This window comes from Otolemur garnettii, unplaced genomic scaffold (genome assembly GCF_000181295.1).
Source record: "Otolemur garnettii isolate 467f Iridium unplaced genomic scaffold, OtoGar3 scaffold00013, whole genome shotgun sequence".
In the NCBI taxonomy this organism is placed as follows: Eukaryota; Metazoa; Chordata; class Mammalia; order Primates; family Galagidae; genus Otolemur; species Otolemur garnettii.
The window spans coordinates 14,443,452-14,459,373 of NW_003852408.1; the positions used below are offsets into that span (position 1 = coordinate 14,443,452).

The window sequence follows — 15,922 nt, forward strand, 5'->3', positions numbered from 1 at the left end:
GCCAGCTGGGGGCAGGGCTGGAGCAGCCTGGGCAAAGGAGGCGAATGGAAAGTGGAGGGTAGATTTGGGGGAGAATGGGCCTCTGTGGTTGGGGACATCTTTTTGGAGTAGATTTGGTGACCTTAGCGGGGGGATGCTAGTGACACTGGGAGCCAGGCATCTGACCATCCCTGTGTGTTCAGAGATGAGCCACTGGGGAGCTAGGCAGGCAGAGAGGCTGGAGGTTCAATGAAGCTTCTTTATTAAATATGTAGAATGTGAGGAAGCTGGACAGCTCTTTCCAAACATCTTTCTGACTTAGCAGAGAGACAGATGGTTTTCTCAAGGCTGCTTGAAAGAGGAAGGGAGGAAAGTAGGTGAGTTCTTTAATGGGGAAACTGAGGTTAGCTGCTGACAGCTGTCTCCTGGCAACCACCAGCATGGAATCACAGGCCCGGAGTTGGAGGACTTGGGTTAAAATCCTGACTCCACCAAGTTTCTAACTGTGTGACTGTATGAGTCTGTCTGTTTTCTTATCTGCAAAATGGGGGTAATAGTATCTCCCACAGGAATGGTTGTGAGACGCAAATGGGGAGGGTTTGGCTAGCTCTGAGGGGCCTTTAGCGGACAAAGAAATGTTAAACAGAACCCAAAATTCGCTCCCAGGCCTTTCTGCCAGCTTCTCACCCTTCCCTCTCATGTGTACCCCTCTATTTGCTGACAAACGCAGCAGGTGGAAGGTCTGGGTGTCCTGTGATTATTTTCCTAGACTCCCTTCTCTGACTGCCTTTTCCCTGTCTATTTAGGGAGAAGGATCCTCCCGGGGCGGAAACACACGGAAAAGCCTCGAGGACGACGTAAGTGTGGGAAGGTCACAGGAGAAGGTTGTGGCTGGGACCCTGGCGGCTGTGGGGAGTGGGTGAGAGGTGGGTAGTGTCTCAGACCTGTCCTGTTTTGTGGGCCTCCCTTACCCTTCTCTAGAGGGCTCAGAAGGGGTTACTTAGTGTGCAAAGTTGATATTACAAGCAGGTCCATTTGCTTACAAGCGGGGCCCTCAGTCTTGGCTTTGGCCTCCATCTAAGCTGAATCCAGAGCTTATTTGGCCATGACTTTGCTGGACCTCTGTGCCCCAGGGTGGAGATGGAGGAGAGAGGGCATGCTAGAAGCATCCACAGAAAGGGTAAGGGAAGTGGTAAAAAACACAGGGAGAGGGACTGAGGGCTGAGCTGGAGATAGACCTTTGGTCTCTTAGATGTCATCAGACCTTGGGGAGATTGTAGAGTATGCTTCTTTGGAGACAGGCGTCTTTGAAAATGGCAAATGCCTCTGTGTGGCTTAAATGCCATTGGTTCAGGAGAAAGCTAAGATGTGGGCTAGTCAGTCCCCCAGGTCGCCCCTACCTTGCACTGGAGGAGGGGGATAAGTGGGCACATTTCTTAAAAGGAAGGACCTCACAGAAGGGTCCAGAGGGCTCTTCTAGGACCCATACTGAGCCGTGTTTGTGACTGGGCTCTTCTGCAAGCTCCAGGGGCAGACCCTTGGCAAAGCAGGGTTCCCCTTCTGTCCTGCTCTCTCTGATGGTGTGCCCTGTGCGGGCCCCTCCATCCTCACCCGCCCTGGTCTGCAGAGGAACAGGGAGTGGTTTTGGCGGTTGGCACGGGGGGAGCTGTGGAGGGCACGAGGCCCTGTCATCTGACAGCTGCCTGATCCATGGCAGGGAGGGCCCCGGAGGGAGGTGTGGGGGGAGCAGGAGGGGGCAACTCCTGCAGGCAGCCTCACTCCTGTGGTGAGCCCACGGCCACTGCCGCAGTGCCCCAGGGCAGCCCTGCACTCCTGCCCTGCAGAGGGGAGGCATCCTGAGGGCCATGCAGGACCCTCCAGGAGAAGCAGGGAGCATGCCTCTCAAATTAGCAGGGAAGGCTCTGTTCAAGGTATGCGAGGGCTCCCATGGGCATAGAGTGTGTCGGGGAGGGGTCCTTGTCGAGGTTTGTGATATTTCTGGGGCTGAGGTGCAGGGAAAAGTAATTTTTTATGGTTGCCTATTGCTGAGGGTGAACTAGCTTAGGGCACTCATGGCATGTCATGTGTGTTCAGTAAATGTTAACCATTCTTATTACTGCTATTTTGACTGAGGGCCAGGAATTGGGCTGGATGTTTTCATAGTCCTGTGGCACCCCTATATGGCAGATGCTATGACCCCATTTTATAGATGAGAAAACAGCTTGGAATTGCCAGATGATTCCATGAGTGCCACTTTATCCTTCCCTGGAATTGCTGCTTGGATCTTGTGTTTTCTAGGACTCCTAATGCTTGGGCAGGGGATAGGGTGACAAGTATATGAACCAAGACTTTTAGCAAATGGTCTGAGCACACGAGGAGTCAAGTTTTAGAGCTGCTGCCTGCCCTGTCCCTAGCCTGGGCTAGAATGATCCTGTAAACGAGAGCCGCAGCAAGAGAAAGTGAAGTTAGACTTCATGAAGAACTTTTGACTGAGAGGCTATGAATGACCTTGGTCCTAGGGAAGAAAGAGGTAGGTGTTTGGTTGTGACTGGAGGCTATTTGGTATTTTTAGAAGAAAGTTTTGGTGCTCTGGGATGAGTATGTCTGGCTTGATGAAGGTGGTGTCTTATTTGGATGTGGTAGGAGGGACAAGATGAGTTTGGGAAAGGTAAGAGAGCAAGCAGATTCCAGAATGGCCTCCATACTGCAAAGGTAGAGAGAATATCTAATTGTTAAGGCTCTTGTCATCTGTCTCAGGTTGGGTAACCCTAGGGTCACTGGGTCAGTCCCCTGTCGAACTCTTCTGTAGCTGATCGGCAGGAGGAGAGACTTTTCAAAGCAGCACAGATGCAGCCCTGAGCCCTCTGCTGCCCTGGGTCCTTTGCTGCCCTGGGCCTGCTGCTGCTATAATGTGCCTGTTTGTTGAGCTGTTTTCCTGTCTCTGGCCCATGGCCCAGGACTCACAGGGGCAGGAATGGCTGTTTTCCTTTGACAGAGTTGGTGTGTAGTGGAGTTTGTGGATGGTGTGCTGTGTCGCACTTTGTTTTGGAAAAATCCAGGCTGGTGGGCAGGAAGGAGAGAGGAAGAGGTGTGGCTGGAGGGGTTGGTATGGGGGGAGGTTGGCCACAGCCCCCAGAGGAGATGTAGGAATGGGGCTGGGCCCCTGACGTAGGTCGGTCACCGATCTCTGGCTCCTCACACGGCCCCTGGTGTTCTCTTACAGACCCTCCTCCCAACTGTGCTCCCCTGGGGACTTGGTCGCAGGAAACAGCTTTTCTTTTGGTCCAGAGATGTTGTGTTTGGTCTGTGGACCTTAAAGGAAGGCAGGACTCTTTCCACATAGGCATAGCTCCAAACCAACCCCACCCAAGGCTGGGAGGTGCAGCATGGAAGAAGGTGGCAAATAATGGAACCTAGACCCTGAGACACCCAGGAATGTCTGAGTGATAATCAGCTCCTGCCTGCAGTGAGACAAAAAGAGTTGTTTGAATCTGCAGCAGGATGGATAAGGGCTAGATACCAGGGGGAACTTCCTGAGAGGGAGAAAGTAAGACACTTTCTCTGTGGAATCCTATTTCATGGTGTTCTTTCAGTAATGGAGAGACTGTGTTTTGGAGGTGAGGATAGGGGAGGGTCCTGTTTGATGTCTAGAGTGTTGAATTAAAAGTTCTACTATTGAAGTGTCTTGGGAGGAGCTAGGAGGAAGTTCAAAGCCATGTTTTCCTCTTGAGTTCCCCAGAGAGGAAAATAATGGGATTAAGGCAAAGAGCTTACTGGTAGTTTTTTTTTTTTTAAATACAGTTTGTGAAGTCCTCTAGTAGTTTTCCCTAGGGGCAAACTAGGGAAAGTGGATAGGAAATCATGTGAGCATTGTGCTGTACCCATTTTACAGATGGGTAAATGAGACTGAGCTGGTACTCCTCATATACTCTGTTGGTGAGTATCATTGCCTGTCTAATACTATAAGCTCTGCGAGGTCAGAGGCTTTACCCACTTGTCCCTTGGTGCCTAGAATATGACTGGGCACACAGCTTGTGGCACTCAGTGGATGTGTGTCAAATGTGGGAATGAGCACGAAGATTGGAGGCCCAAGGATGACCAGATTCCCTGACTAACTTCCACCCCACTTGTAAAAAGCCTATGTAAGTAGGCATGCTTCCAAAGGCTCCAGTCTCTAGCCTCGTATGTGAAGTCACCTGTGTTTTTAGAAGCATGAGAGTGTGTTTGGTCACATGCTGTCCTCTGTCCTAGCCCATTGGTTGTTCTCTGAGTTTTCCCCGTGGGCCTGTGTGCACCAACACTCAGACGTGTCACCGTGCATGTCTGCTCTCTGCCAGCAAGGGTCACATGCCCCCAAACTCTGCAGAAAACAGGAAGCCCATCAGTTAGAGGGCAGCCCAGTGATTCATCAGGGGATGACAGTCCAGCTGTTCGTCCCCCAGCCTTTGCAGTGGGGTCACTGTCCGGGGCAGCTTCCCCCTGTGCCTCCCCTTCCTAGGCCAGCCCGGTAGAGCAGAGTGGGCTTGGACTTTGCCTTATCACCTCTGGAGGCGGCTTGGCCAGACTCTGTTTGGGCCAAGTTTTTATTTATCTTCCCCAGCTTTTCTGGGGTGGGGAGGCTGAGGAATGTGGAGTGTTGTAACATTTGGAACAGGGCAGGAGAGAAACAGGAGCCAGGTCTCCTGTCCTGCTTGCCCTTCTTACCCCTGCACCCTCACCGGCTCCCAGCTCCCTCACCTCCCCAGTCCCTTGCCAAGCCCATCTCAATGTGTCCCATTATCTCCTACCAGCTCTCTGGGCCTGGCCTCGTGTTCCCGGCCACACCTCGAGCCTTGGCTACGGTTGTGACTTCCAGTTGTTCGAAGCAGCTGTGGTGGCTTCCTCCAAAAGTGGCTATGGATCAGCAACAGATGCAACCCGAGGGGCTATTTATAGCAGGGTGGCCCTGGAGCCTGGAGCAGGGCCTACGGCCTGGGGAGAGTCAGGGACTCTTCATCAGGGACCCACAGGAGGAAGACAGATGAAGTGCCAGCTTTCTACGTTCCTCTGTGTTGGCTGTTTTGGAACAACCTGGTTTTAGGGTTGAAAACCAAACACAACCACCCCTTGGCCTCTCCCCTCCCCCCCAACCCCCTTGACTCATGCAAACCCAAGTCCTGGGGGCCAGAAGAGCTGTGGAGACTGAGAAACTTCCCGCCCCGACAGCTCCACTTGGCTCTTTCCTCCTTCCACTGACGCCGCTGCTGAGCTGTTCAGAGCACGGAGGCAGCTCAGACAGAGAGGACCGGGCAGAGCCTTCTCCCCAGCAGCTACATGGAGAGTCCTCTTAGGGGAGCTGCCCTAGTTTGGGGCTCAGCTGGGAGCTGGGCCTCAGAGCCCATGCACCCTGCCTCATAGGTGCTGCAGACCTGGGAGAGGCTTACAGGAGTCCTATTCTTGGGGCCCCAGTGGTCAAGCCCCAGGTTGGAGTGTGAATCCTACCTAGTCATCAGCTTCCCAGGGATCAGGGGTGAGTTACTGTGTGTCTCAGTTTCTCCCCTCCTTGGTAGATTGTGGTCTTGTCTCCTCCAAGAAGCGGCTACAACTAAGTAGCTGGGAAAGCCCAATTCTGAGAGGCACATGGGTGTTTGGAAGGTGTCGATGGGCTCAGATGGCTCAGGCTGGGCCTGAGGATCTAGAAATTGGGCATCCTGATTCTGCCTCGTGTAGTGTGGCTGGAAGGATGGAGCGGCTGCTGGTGGAAGAACTGATGGAGGGTTTTGATTTTCCATAGAGGTGAATGTTTGGTTATAACTAACCTCTAAGTAAATACCCTTTGAATTGTACTTGACATCATAGCAACAACAAAACAACAGCTGTCATTTCTTGAATGCCAGGTATATACAAAATGCCTTATATGTGTAATTCCTTTGCATCCTCACTACAAGCCTCTGAGGGTTGTCCCATTTATGTGTGACATTACGAGAGGCTCAGAGGGGCCGTGTAACTGGCAAGCCTGCCCAGCAGGGTGCTGGAATCTAGACTCCGGTCTGTGGGACTCTGACCCTGTACTTTTACCATTGCACCGGTCTGCTGCCCTGGGATGTTTTGGGTGCCAACTCGCATCCATTTGCCTGTTTGTGTAGGTCGACAGCTATGAAAATGGAGCAGGTAGCAGTAGCAGTGGGTTCCAGGAGCGACCTTGTTTGGCTTCTTGCATTTGGCTATTCTCATTTCAAAACCTGATTTACGACTCCATGTTGCTGCTTTCAAAGAGAGGAATGTTGGATGATGGTGGTCAGGGAAGGCAGCTTCAGGGCTGGATGGAGGGTCACCGTCATTCTCATCTATTGTTTTTTCCTGGTTGTAGTCTGCGTTCTCCACTTGGGGTTACTACTGCCATGGGCCAATGAATCAGGATGCAGTGGGTTTCCATCAAATCTGTAGCTGCTCAGTATGTTCCCAGTGCAGACGGCACCAGCCAGGTGGGGTGCATGCCTCAGCATTGGGCATTTCTTCCTTTTGTCCCTCTAAGGCAGACAGGCACACTCATGTGGAGTCAGTGTTGATGGCTTCAGGTGGCTGCAGGGCAGAGAAGGAAGAGAGTTGTGTTTGGCCATGGTCCTGACTGCTCCCCTGGATGGCTCTCTGCCACTGTCCACCTGCTGTCCTGACTGCCTCTGTGTGATGCTGCTTCTCTCTCATTCCCAGGGCTCCACCAGGGTCATCCCGAGTGTCCAGCCCCATCTCCAGCCCATCAGGTAGGCCTGGTCTGTGGTGCAGAGGGTGGAGGTACAGGTGGTGGGGCTGCTGTGGGTGTTCTTGTCAAGTTTGGCCTCTGGATTCTCCAGACCAAAGCTGTAAAGCCATGGGCAGGGAATGTGGGTGACCATGAAAGGCACAGGAGAGGCGACAGGGATGGCACTGGACAGAGGTCATGTTTTGAGCTCCAGGTCAGGCCTTGAGCTGGATCCTTTATTTATCTGTATTATAGTCATTGTACCAGCCCTACAAAGGAAGTGTTTTATTCCCATTTGGCAGATGAAGTAACTGAATTTTAGAGAAATTAGGTGACTTGTGAAAGGGCACACAACCGCCAAGAGGCAGCCTTGGATTTTCGTCCAGGACTGGTGGGCACCAGGGCCTGTGGCAGGTCTCATTCCTCTCTAGACAGGGGTTTCTGATGGCTCAGAGTCATTTATAAAAGGAAAGTTCTCTATCTGGTTGGGGTGGCAGGGCAGGGGATGGGGATATGCAGGGAACTTCATATGAGCCTTGCTGATCCGGGGTCTGTTTTGCTCCCTCCATGTCAGACTCACTTTCACCTCTGAGCCTCCTGACTCCAGCAGGAATGCCAGCCCTGGGGTGTAGCTCTAGTGGCTCATGGCCAGCTGCCCACAGTCTAGAGGTGGCTTTTAGAGGACCTCCTTCCCCACAGCTGAGAGCAGCCTGGGAGCAGGTGGGCATAGGGTGCAATGCTGAGGCTGTCCAGATGGTGGCGCAATTCTGCCTTTGCATCCTTCTTGGGACTCAACCTGAGGACAGGGCAGGCCACGTCTGACTCATGCTCCTCACCATGTCCCCTTTTGTACCCGTGCTGAGTGAGAGGCTGGAACCACAGGAGCTCAGCTTGCCAGTTTTTCTGATACTCTGTTGTTTTTTTTGGAGCCAGGACCAAGAGGGGCTTTGGAGTGGGGGAGGAAGGGATGCTCCAAGTTAACTGAGGTTCCCTTTACATCTATCTTTGTGGGGTATGTGTGTGTGGCTTCTTGTTCCAGACTGAGCACTGTCCTGGGTAGGCAGCGGCCCGAGGTGGGAACTGCACCCCAATGGCTGTAGCAAGAAGCTTACCATAGGGATGAAGGATGACTGGGCTCAGAGTCAAATTCAGACTGTGTAGCCCAGGGGCTTCCCACCTCTCCCAGGACAGAGGTGGTGCTGAGGGCTGCCTGCCACTGCAGCAACAGCAAAGACTTGGTGCCCTCAGGTTCCCTGAGCCCCTAGAAATCAGGGATGCCAATGCCAAAAAGCAGCTCTGCCAGGTGGCGTGAGCCAGAGGTGGGGAGAAAGCCGGGGAACAAAGGGCAGGAGTCAGCCTGCCTTGGGAGGGCTGGAATGCGTGCTGTGGTCTGGCTTACCTGGAACCTAGGTGAGCATGTCACCTGAGCTGCCCCCTTCCTGTGAGGGGCCTCCCGCCCATTCCATGCCTTGAGAGCAGGGGAAGGCTCAGCTCCAGGGTGCTGGAGAGTACCCAGGCGAGCTCTCTTTCCTCTTTTGGAGCAGTCCAGATTCCTTTGGGAGATTTCTGCCTGGCAGGTGGCTGTGGTGGGTGGGAGGAAGGGCTGGGCTTCTGGGTTCCTGGCCAGTCTGGCCTTGGAATCACGGGTTGAAGATGGTGCCCATACAACTGACAGGAACTCATCACTGGTGTTGTTGTCATGGTTTGATTCTGAAGTATTCTGAGGTCTTTGCCAGCTCCTGCCTAACTTGTTTTCACTGGAGCTCCCAGGCTGGCTGCACTAGCCTTGCCAGGCAGAGCCTCTGGCCTTGGCCCTGGGTGGCCCTACTGTGTGTAGGGTCTGCACTAGGGTGCTAGATTCTGATCTGGACCCTCCACTGCCTGCTATTTCCCCAGAAACATGAGTGTGAGCCGGACCATGGAGGACAGCTGTGAGCTGGACCTGGTGTACGTTACAGAGAGAATCATCGCAGTCTCCTTCCCCAGTACAGCCAATGAGGAGAACTTCCGGAGCAACCTCCGTGAGGTGGCCCAGATGCTCAAGTCTAAACATGGAGGCAACTACTTGGTGAGGATGGGGCCTCAGCCATTTGTGCAGTTCCCTCTGCCCCTCCCTCTGTGCCTGCTTACCACCTCTTCACTGCAGGCATCCTTGTCACCTGCCCCTGCGCCTGCTCATCCTTGTTCCTGTGCTCACTTGCCCTTTACCCTGCACATCCTCTATGGCCTGAGTCTTCACCCACTCTGCAGCCCAGTTCTGTTCTAATGAGTGCCTGTAGCTGGGATGTTTAGTGCAGCTTCTGGAACTCTGTGTGTTGACCAGGAGAAGGGAGTAACCACAAGAGCCCAGGTGATGGAGCCCTTGCTATGAGGCAGGCACTGTGCTAACTGCTTTCTGCATATTTCACCTTCAGTGCAGCCCTAAAAGCAGGACTTGCTAGAGCACAGATGGGTGGGGTTATTTGCCCAGCGTCACAGGGTCAGGAAGTGACAAAGCTGGTGCAGTGTTGGAACCTCTGAGGAGTCTAAGGGCAGAGGCATGGCAACATGTGTTTTTTTTTTTTTAAATTAAATCATAGCTGTGTACATTAATGCAGTCATGGGGTACAATGTGCTGGTTTTACATACAATTTGAAATACTGTCATCAAACTGGTCAACATAGCCTTCACAGCATTTTCTTAGTTATTGTGTTAAGATATTTATATTCTGCACCTAGTAAATTTCACATGTACCCTTGTAAGATGCATAGTAGGTGTGGTCACACCAACTACTCTCCCTCCCTCCATCTTCCCTCCTCCCCTCCCCTCCCTCTCCCCTTTCCCCTTCTTCTTGGGCTATAATTGGATTATAGCTTTCATAAGAAAGCTATAAATTGGTTTCATAGTAAGACTGAGTACATTGGATACTTTTTCTTCTATTCTTGAGATACTTTGCTATGAAGAATGTGTTCCAGCTCCATCCATGTAAACATGTAAGAGGTAGTTTCCATCGTTCTTTAAGGCTGCATAATATTCCATGGTGTACATATACCACAATTTATTGATCCATTCCTGGGTTGATGGGCACTTGGGCTTCTTCCATGACTTAGCAATTATGAATTGGGCTGCAATAAACATTCTGATACATATATCTTTGTTATAATGTGATTTTTGGTCTTCTGGATATATACCTAGTAGAGGAATTATAGGGTCGAACGGCAGGTCTATTTTTAGATCTCTAACTGTTCTCCAAACATCTTTCCAAAAGGAACGTATTAGTTTGCATTCCTACCAGCAGTGTAGAAGTGTTCCCTTTTCTCCACATCCATGCCAACATCTCTAGTTTTGGGATTTTGTGATGTGGGCTAATCTTACTGGAGTTAGATGATATCTCAAAGTAGTTTTGATTTGCATTTCTCTGATGATTAAGGATGATGAGCATTTTTTCATATGTCTGTAGGCCATGCGCCTGTCTTCTTCAGAGAAGTTTCTCTTCAAGTCCCTTGCCCACCCTGAGATGGGATCACTTGTTCTTTTCTTACTAATATGTTTGAGTTCTCTGTGGATTCTAACCTGCAAATATCTTCTCCCATTCTGAGGGCTGTCTGCTTGCTTTATTTACTGTGTTCTTGGCTGTGCAGAAGCTTTTTAGTTTGATCAGGTCCCAGTAGTGTATTTTTGATGTTGCTTCAATTGCCCGGGGGGTCCTTCTCATAAAATATTCACCCATGCCGATTTCTTCAAGAGTTTTCCCTGCATTTTCTTCTAGTATTTTTATAGTTTCATGTCATAAGTTTAAATCTTTAATCCAGTGAGAGTCTATCTTAATGGTAAAAGGTGTGGGTCCAGCTTCAGTCTTCTACAGGTTGTCAGCCAGTTCACCCAACAACATTTGTTAAATAGGGAATCTTTTCCCCACTGAATATTTTTAATTGGCTTGTCAAAGATCAAATAATGGTAAGTAGCTGGGTTCATCTCTTGGTTCTCTATTCTGTTCCATATATCTACCTCTCTGTTTTTGTGCTAGTACCATGCTGTTTTGATCATTATTGATTTATAGTATAGTCTGAGGTCTGGTAGCGTAATTCCTCCTGCTTTGTTTTTATTTCTGAGTGATGTCTTTGCTATTTGAGGTTTTTTTCTGATTCCATATAAAACAAAGTATTATTTTTTTCGAGATCTTTAAAGTATGACAGTGGAGCTTTAATAGAGATTGCATTAAAATTGTATATTGCTTTGGGTAATATGGACATTTTAACAATGTTAATTCTTCCCAGCCATGAGCATGGTATGTTTTTCCATTTGTTAACATCTTCAGCTATTTCTTTTCTTAGAGTTTCTAGTTCTCTTTATAGAGATCTTTCACGTCCTTTGTTAGGTAAACTCCCAAATATTTCAACATGAGTTTTGAGGGAACTTGTGTCACTAGTGCCTGGCTCAGCCTGGCCCAAAGGAATCATCTAACATATGTGGGAGAGGAGCCTGCAGGGGTCTCTTCTAATGTGGAAAGGCTGACCTACCCTTGGCCCCAGAGGAGAGCTTAGGTCCCTTTTGCAGGGAGGGACAAGTGGACTGAACCACAAAGCAGATCTTTGGAACCTCAAGTGGCTGCCCTCAAGGCGTTTGAGGTGGGAGGGAGGGGGCTGCATTAGGTATTAATACTTAGGGCTGCTGTGCCAATAGTCAGCCCTCTGTATCTGTGGTTTTCTCATCCATGGATTCAATCGAGCACAGGTTGAAAATATACAGAAGAAGAAGAACAATAAAAAAAAAAAAAACCAAAATAAAATAAATAAATAAATAAAAGAAAAAGAACAATAAACAACGCAACAATAAAATATGGTGTCCAGAACCACAATATAGAGCAACATTATTCATATAGCATTTATATTGTATAAGGTGTTATAAGTAACCAAGGGATGATTTAAAGTATACTGTAATATGTGCATAGGTCGTACATGGAGAGTGCCAAAAAATGTTTCAATGTTATTATTATTATTATTTTTTGAGACAGAATCTCACTGTGTCTCCCTTGGTAGAGTGCTATAGTGTCATAGCTCACAGCAACCTCAAACTCTTGGACTTAAGTGATTCTCTTGCCTCAGCCTCCTAAGTAGCTGAGACCACAGGTGCCCACCACAATGCTTGGCTATTTTTTTTGTTGTTGTTGTTGCAGTTATCATTGTTTACCTGGCCCTAGCCAAGTTCGAACCCTCCAGCCTCGGTGTATGTGAACGATGCCATGGCCACTGTGCCACTGGGTGCCAAAAAAATGTTTAAATGTTTTAAGAGATGTTCTCTATGCATTACTTTTTGAAGTTGAATTGAAGGTACTGTTACTGGCCAAGTGTACCTAGATACCCTACACACATCCATGTTACCTGAAATTTGTACACTTTCGGGGAATGATCAGTTTTACTTCCAACAAGATTGCTTAAAATATGTATACATTTTTTGGGCACTCCTAATACTACACAAAATGATATGACATTCTATATAAGGGACTTGAACATCCATAGATCAGTATCTTTAGAGGGTCCTGGGACTAAATCCCCCACAGATAACTGAGGGACAACTGTACCTTAAACGTGGTGACTCAAAATAACAGAAATTTATTCTCTCACAGTTCTGGATGGTAGCAGTCTCAAGTCAAAGTGTTGGTAGGTCCATGCCTCAGGGCCACTCTGAATCCTGCACGGGAGACTCCTTCCTTGCCTCGGTGGCTCCTGGCAGTCCTTGGAGTCCCTTGCTTTGTAGCTGTACCAGCCAGTCTCTGCCTGCATCTGCACATGGCCTTCTCCTCTGGGTCTAGTAGTCTCCTTTCTTACAAAGAAATCAGTAACTGGATTTAGGATCCAGGTTGATCTCATATTGAGATTCTTAAGTACTTACGCTAGCAAAAGCACTGTTTCCAAATAAGGTCACATTCTGGGTGGACATGAATTTTGGGGAAGACTTTTTAGTCACTATAGAGACCCATCTGTCAGCTGGGTTGGGGCATTGTTAAGACCTAGCTTTAAATATCAAAAAGTCTTGGGTTCAAATTCTGGCTCTGCTCTTAGTCCATGATGCTGGCCTCTTAGCCTCAGTAAACCTTAGGCTCCCATCTGTAAAATGGGTCTATTATTGACTTCATATAGTTGTTGAGAGAATTAAACCAGCTGTTAAATGCAAAGTCCTTAGCACAGGTGCTGGCAGGCCAAGGACACTCACTGAGGGGTGGGTAGCCATTGTTAATATAATTGAGAGTGGATTAGCAGGCATGTGGGGACATTTCCTGATTTCAGGAGTCCAGGATTCTGTGGGTCTCTGTGCTCTCTGCCACTTCTCTTGCCATCCCATCCAAACTGGGCTGTCCTTTTTCTCTGGGAGACAACAGGGTGGTCTTTGAGTTTCCCAGGTGGTTGGGTGGAGGAGGGGAGTTCTACACTCTCCTTTAGAGGTGGAGGCAGGAATCCTGGATATGGGTGTGGGGGGCATTCCATGGGAGAGGCGTGTTAGGGGTCTGAGCCGGCTGAGTTGGCAGCCTCTGATGGGAGGTAACAGAGAAGTTGCATCTTCATGGGATGAGATTCTGATGTCAACGTGTGAAGTGAAAACCAGAGATGGCCAAGTACTTATCATTTCACATCACTGGATCTCTACTCACGTGGTGAGAGGCATAAGGGGCCTGAGACAGGTTGCATTCCTTCTTGTTATTGGTTTGGGATATCCACTCATGGAGGGAGGGGATGAGTGTCTGCCAATCTCACCCTCTCCCTCTTCTTCCTATGAACGTGCTGTTGAATTCCTGGTGGTCTAGTGTGTTTGATGGGGACTCCATTGCACGTTCACATGTGGATGGAATTCCCATTGGGCAGAGGGTGAGAGAGAGCAAGGAGGTCCAGGGAGCTTGTGGCTGGCCTATGGAACACTGATGCCCTGCCTGGTGGTACAGTGGGCTCTTTTGAGGAAGTTGGAGAGACACCACTGTCCCCTGTGTGGCTGTGGCTCTCTCTCCCCTCCCTGCTCTCTTCACTCGCACCCATTCATCATCTCTTCCTTTTTTTCATTCTAGCTATTCAACCTCTCAGAGCGGAGACCTGACATCACAAAGCTCCATGCCAAGGTGAGCCAATGGCTATTTTGGGGTAGGGGTTTCTGTCCTCCTGGAAGAGAAGGAGAACTGACAGACTCCCTCCCCCACAGATGCCACATTTGGATCCCAGGAGGAAAGTGCTATTGTAGTTTGAAAAGCCTGTTCAAAGTTAGAGTGACATCTTATATTTGAGAAATGGAAAATAATGTATTTTATTGTTTCTATAATGCAAATTATAGAAAGCAAAGCTTGTGGTCATGATTTTCTACCCAGGTCTGCCCTCCCTGGGGAGCACAGGGGATCTCTGGAGTGAGGCAGGAGTTGTGAGGTTTTAAGTTTTTGGATTTAAAATGCTGCCATGTCCCATTTGTGCTGTGGGTTGTGTGTAGGGCTTTGCCATGGACATCTACTTCTGGCCCTGCTTTTGAGGGTCTGTTGCTGGGTGACCCTGGTTAGGCAGCAGACTTCTCTGAGCTTCAGTTTGTGCCTCTGAAAGGGAACCAGCTGGATTAGGTGCACTCTGGGCTTTTCCAAGGAACAGTTCTCTTTTTTTTAAGTTCTGTGAGATTAGAAGGGTTTTGAGAAGCCTGAAGACCACTCTTCAGAGCTGCCCTGTGTGACCTTCAGATTTTTCTTGGCTGGCCTAAGAAATGGGTGGTTTGTATGTCTAGGGCCTGGAAAAGGGCCATGAATGTCAGAGACCCTCTGCTTCTCCCTCTCCTTTCATGGCCCTCGGCACATTTTGAGATCAGAGTATATGATAGGGTCCATGGGGTCATCAGCTCCAGGCCTCTGTTTTACACACATGTGAGGAAACTGAGCCTGGAAGAAGGTACATGACTTGTTTCATGTACCGTCATTCCAGCCCTGAGCTAGGGGCCTTTGCCCTCGAAAATCCTGTCTTCTGGGTGACTGATGGGCAGAGATGACCCTAGGCCCAGCAGGAACCAGTGACTGGTGGTCGGCTGGGCACCAACACTTGGTGTACACTGCCTCTGCCAGCCTGGCTGGCTCCCCAGGGCTTCTTCCTTCTCACTCAAGTCTTGGGCCACAGGTACTGGAGTTTGGCTGGCCTGACCTACACACTCCTGCCCTGGAGAAAATCTGCAGCATCTGCAAGGCCATGGACACGTGGCTCAACGCAGACCCTCACAATGTCGTCGTTCTGCATAATAAGGTCAGAGAGGGGTGCCGTGGGTATGTGTGCATATGTGTGCACATGCCTGGGCATATCTTTAGATGAGTGTGTAGACCTGCCTGTATCTTTGGGCCGTGCAAGTGTGCAGTCTCCTTTCCGGGTCTTAACAGATTCTATTCCTGAGGGAATCCTCAACACATGAGAGGAGGAGACCAGCTATGTCCCTAGCTGTGATGACACTCCCCCCGCCACACTCTTTCTCCTTCTGTTCTCCCATAGAGCCATAGTTCTGGCTCTGGCCCCTGTCCCCTTTCCTCTAAGGCTTCTGGGTGGGCTCTGGGGCTACTGCATTAGCAATGAAGCCTTTTGTGTTTGGGGCTTTTTCAGGGAAACCGAGGCAGAACAGGAGTAGTCATCGCAGCTTACATGCACTACAGCAACATTTCTGCCAGGTAAGTGAGACCTGAGCCTCCTATCTTCTGCATGGGGACAGTGTGACCCTCTCCCTCATGTCTGTTCATGGCCTTTCGCTTCTCTGGGGTAGGGGAATAAGGGCAGAGGGGATGGAAGTCAGTAAAGATGGGTGTGGGAGCCTCTGGAAGAGGAGAGGTACCTGCCCACAACTCTGAGGCAAGAACCTGTGGACAGAGGGCAGGAGAGGGGTGGGCCTCTATCTGAGGTCCTGGTGGAGCACTGGCAGGCAGACCCTGTCATGGGCATCCCATACAGCCAGCTTCTTCGGGCCACTTTTCTTTGCCAAACTTCCTTCTATTTGGCAAATCCCTAGGTGACCAGGGGAGTCAAAAAGAAATGTTGGATCAGATCTGGGTTGGCAGAACCATTTAGAAGTTATATCATCCATCCCCCTGCCTCTGGCTACAGAGTCCTCTTCCTGTCTAGGTGTTTGGAGCAAGAATATGGAACCACAGCTCGGCGCCTGTGGCTCAATCGGCTAAGGCGCCAGCCACATACACCTAAGGTGGCGGGTTCGAATCCCCTGCCCGGGCCCGCCAAACAACAATGATGGCTG

General features: G+C 49.8%; 1 protein-coding gene across 1 annotated transcript in view; it reads left to right on the forward strand.

Annotated features, from left to right (window-relative positions):
• The window catches only part of TNS1 (tensin 1), a 174,578-nt gene that overhangs the window by 70,334 nt on the left and 88,322 nt on the right, over window positions 1-15,922 (forward strand). Inside the window, exons 4-9 of the mRNA XM_012802263.2 lie at window positions 786-836; window positions 6,670-6,719; window positions 8,594-8,765; window positions 13,734-13,784; window positions 14,809-14,931; window positions 15,280-15,344. Of these exons, the coding sequence (XP_012657717.2) occupies window positions 8,598-8,765; window positions 13,734-13,784; window positions 14,809-14,931; window positions 15,280-15,344 (407 nt within the window). The 5' untranslated portion in view covers window positions 786-836; window positions 6,670-6,719; window positions 8,594-8,597. The remainder of the gene's footprint in view (window positions 1-785; window positions 837-6,669; window positions 6,720-8,593; window positions 8,766-13,733; window positions 13,785-14,808; window positions 14,932-15,279; window positions 15,345-15,922) is intronic.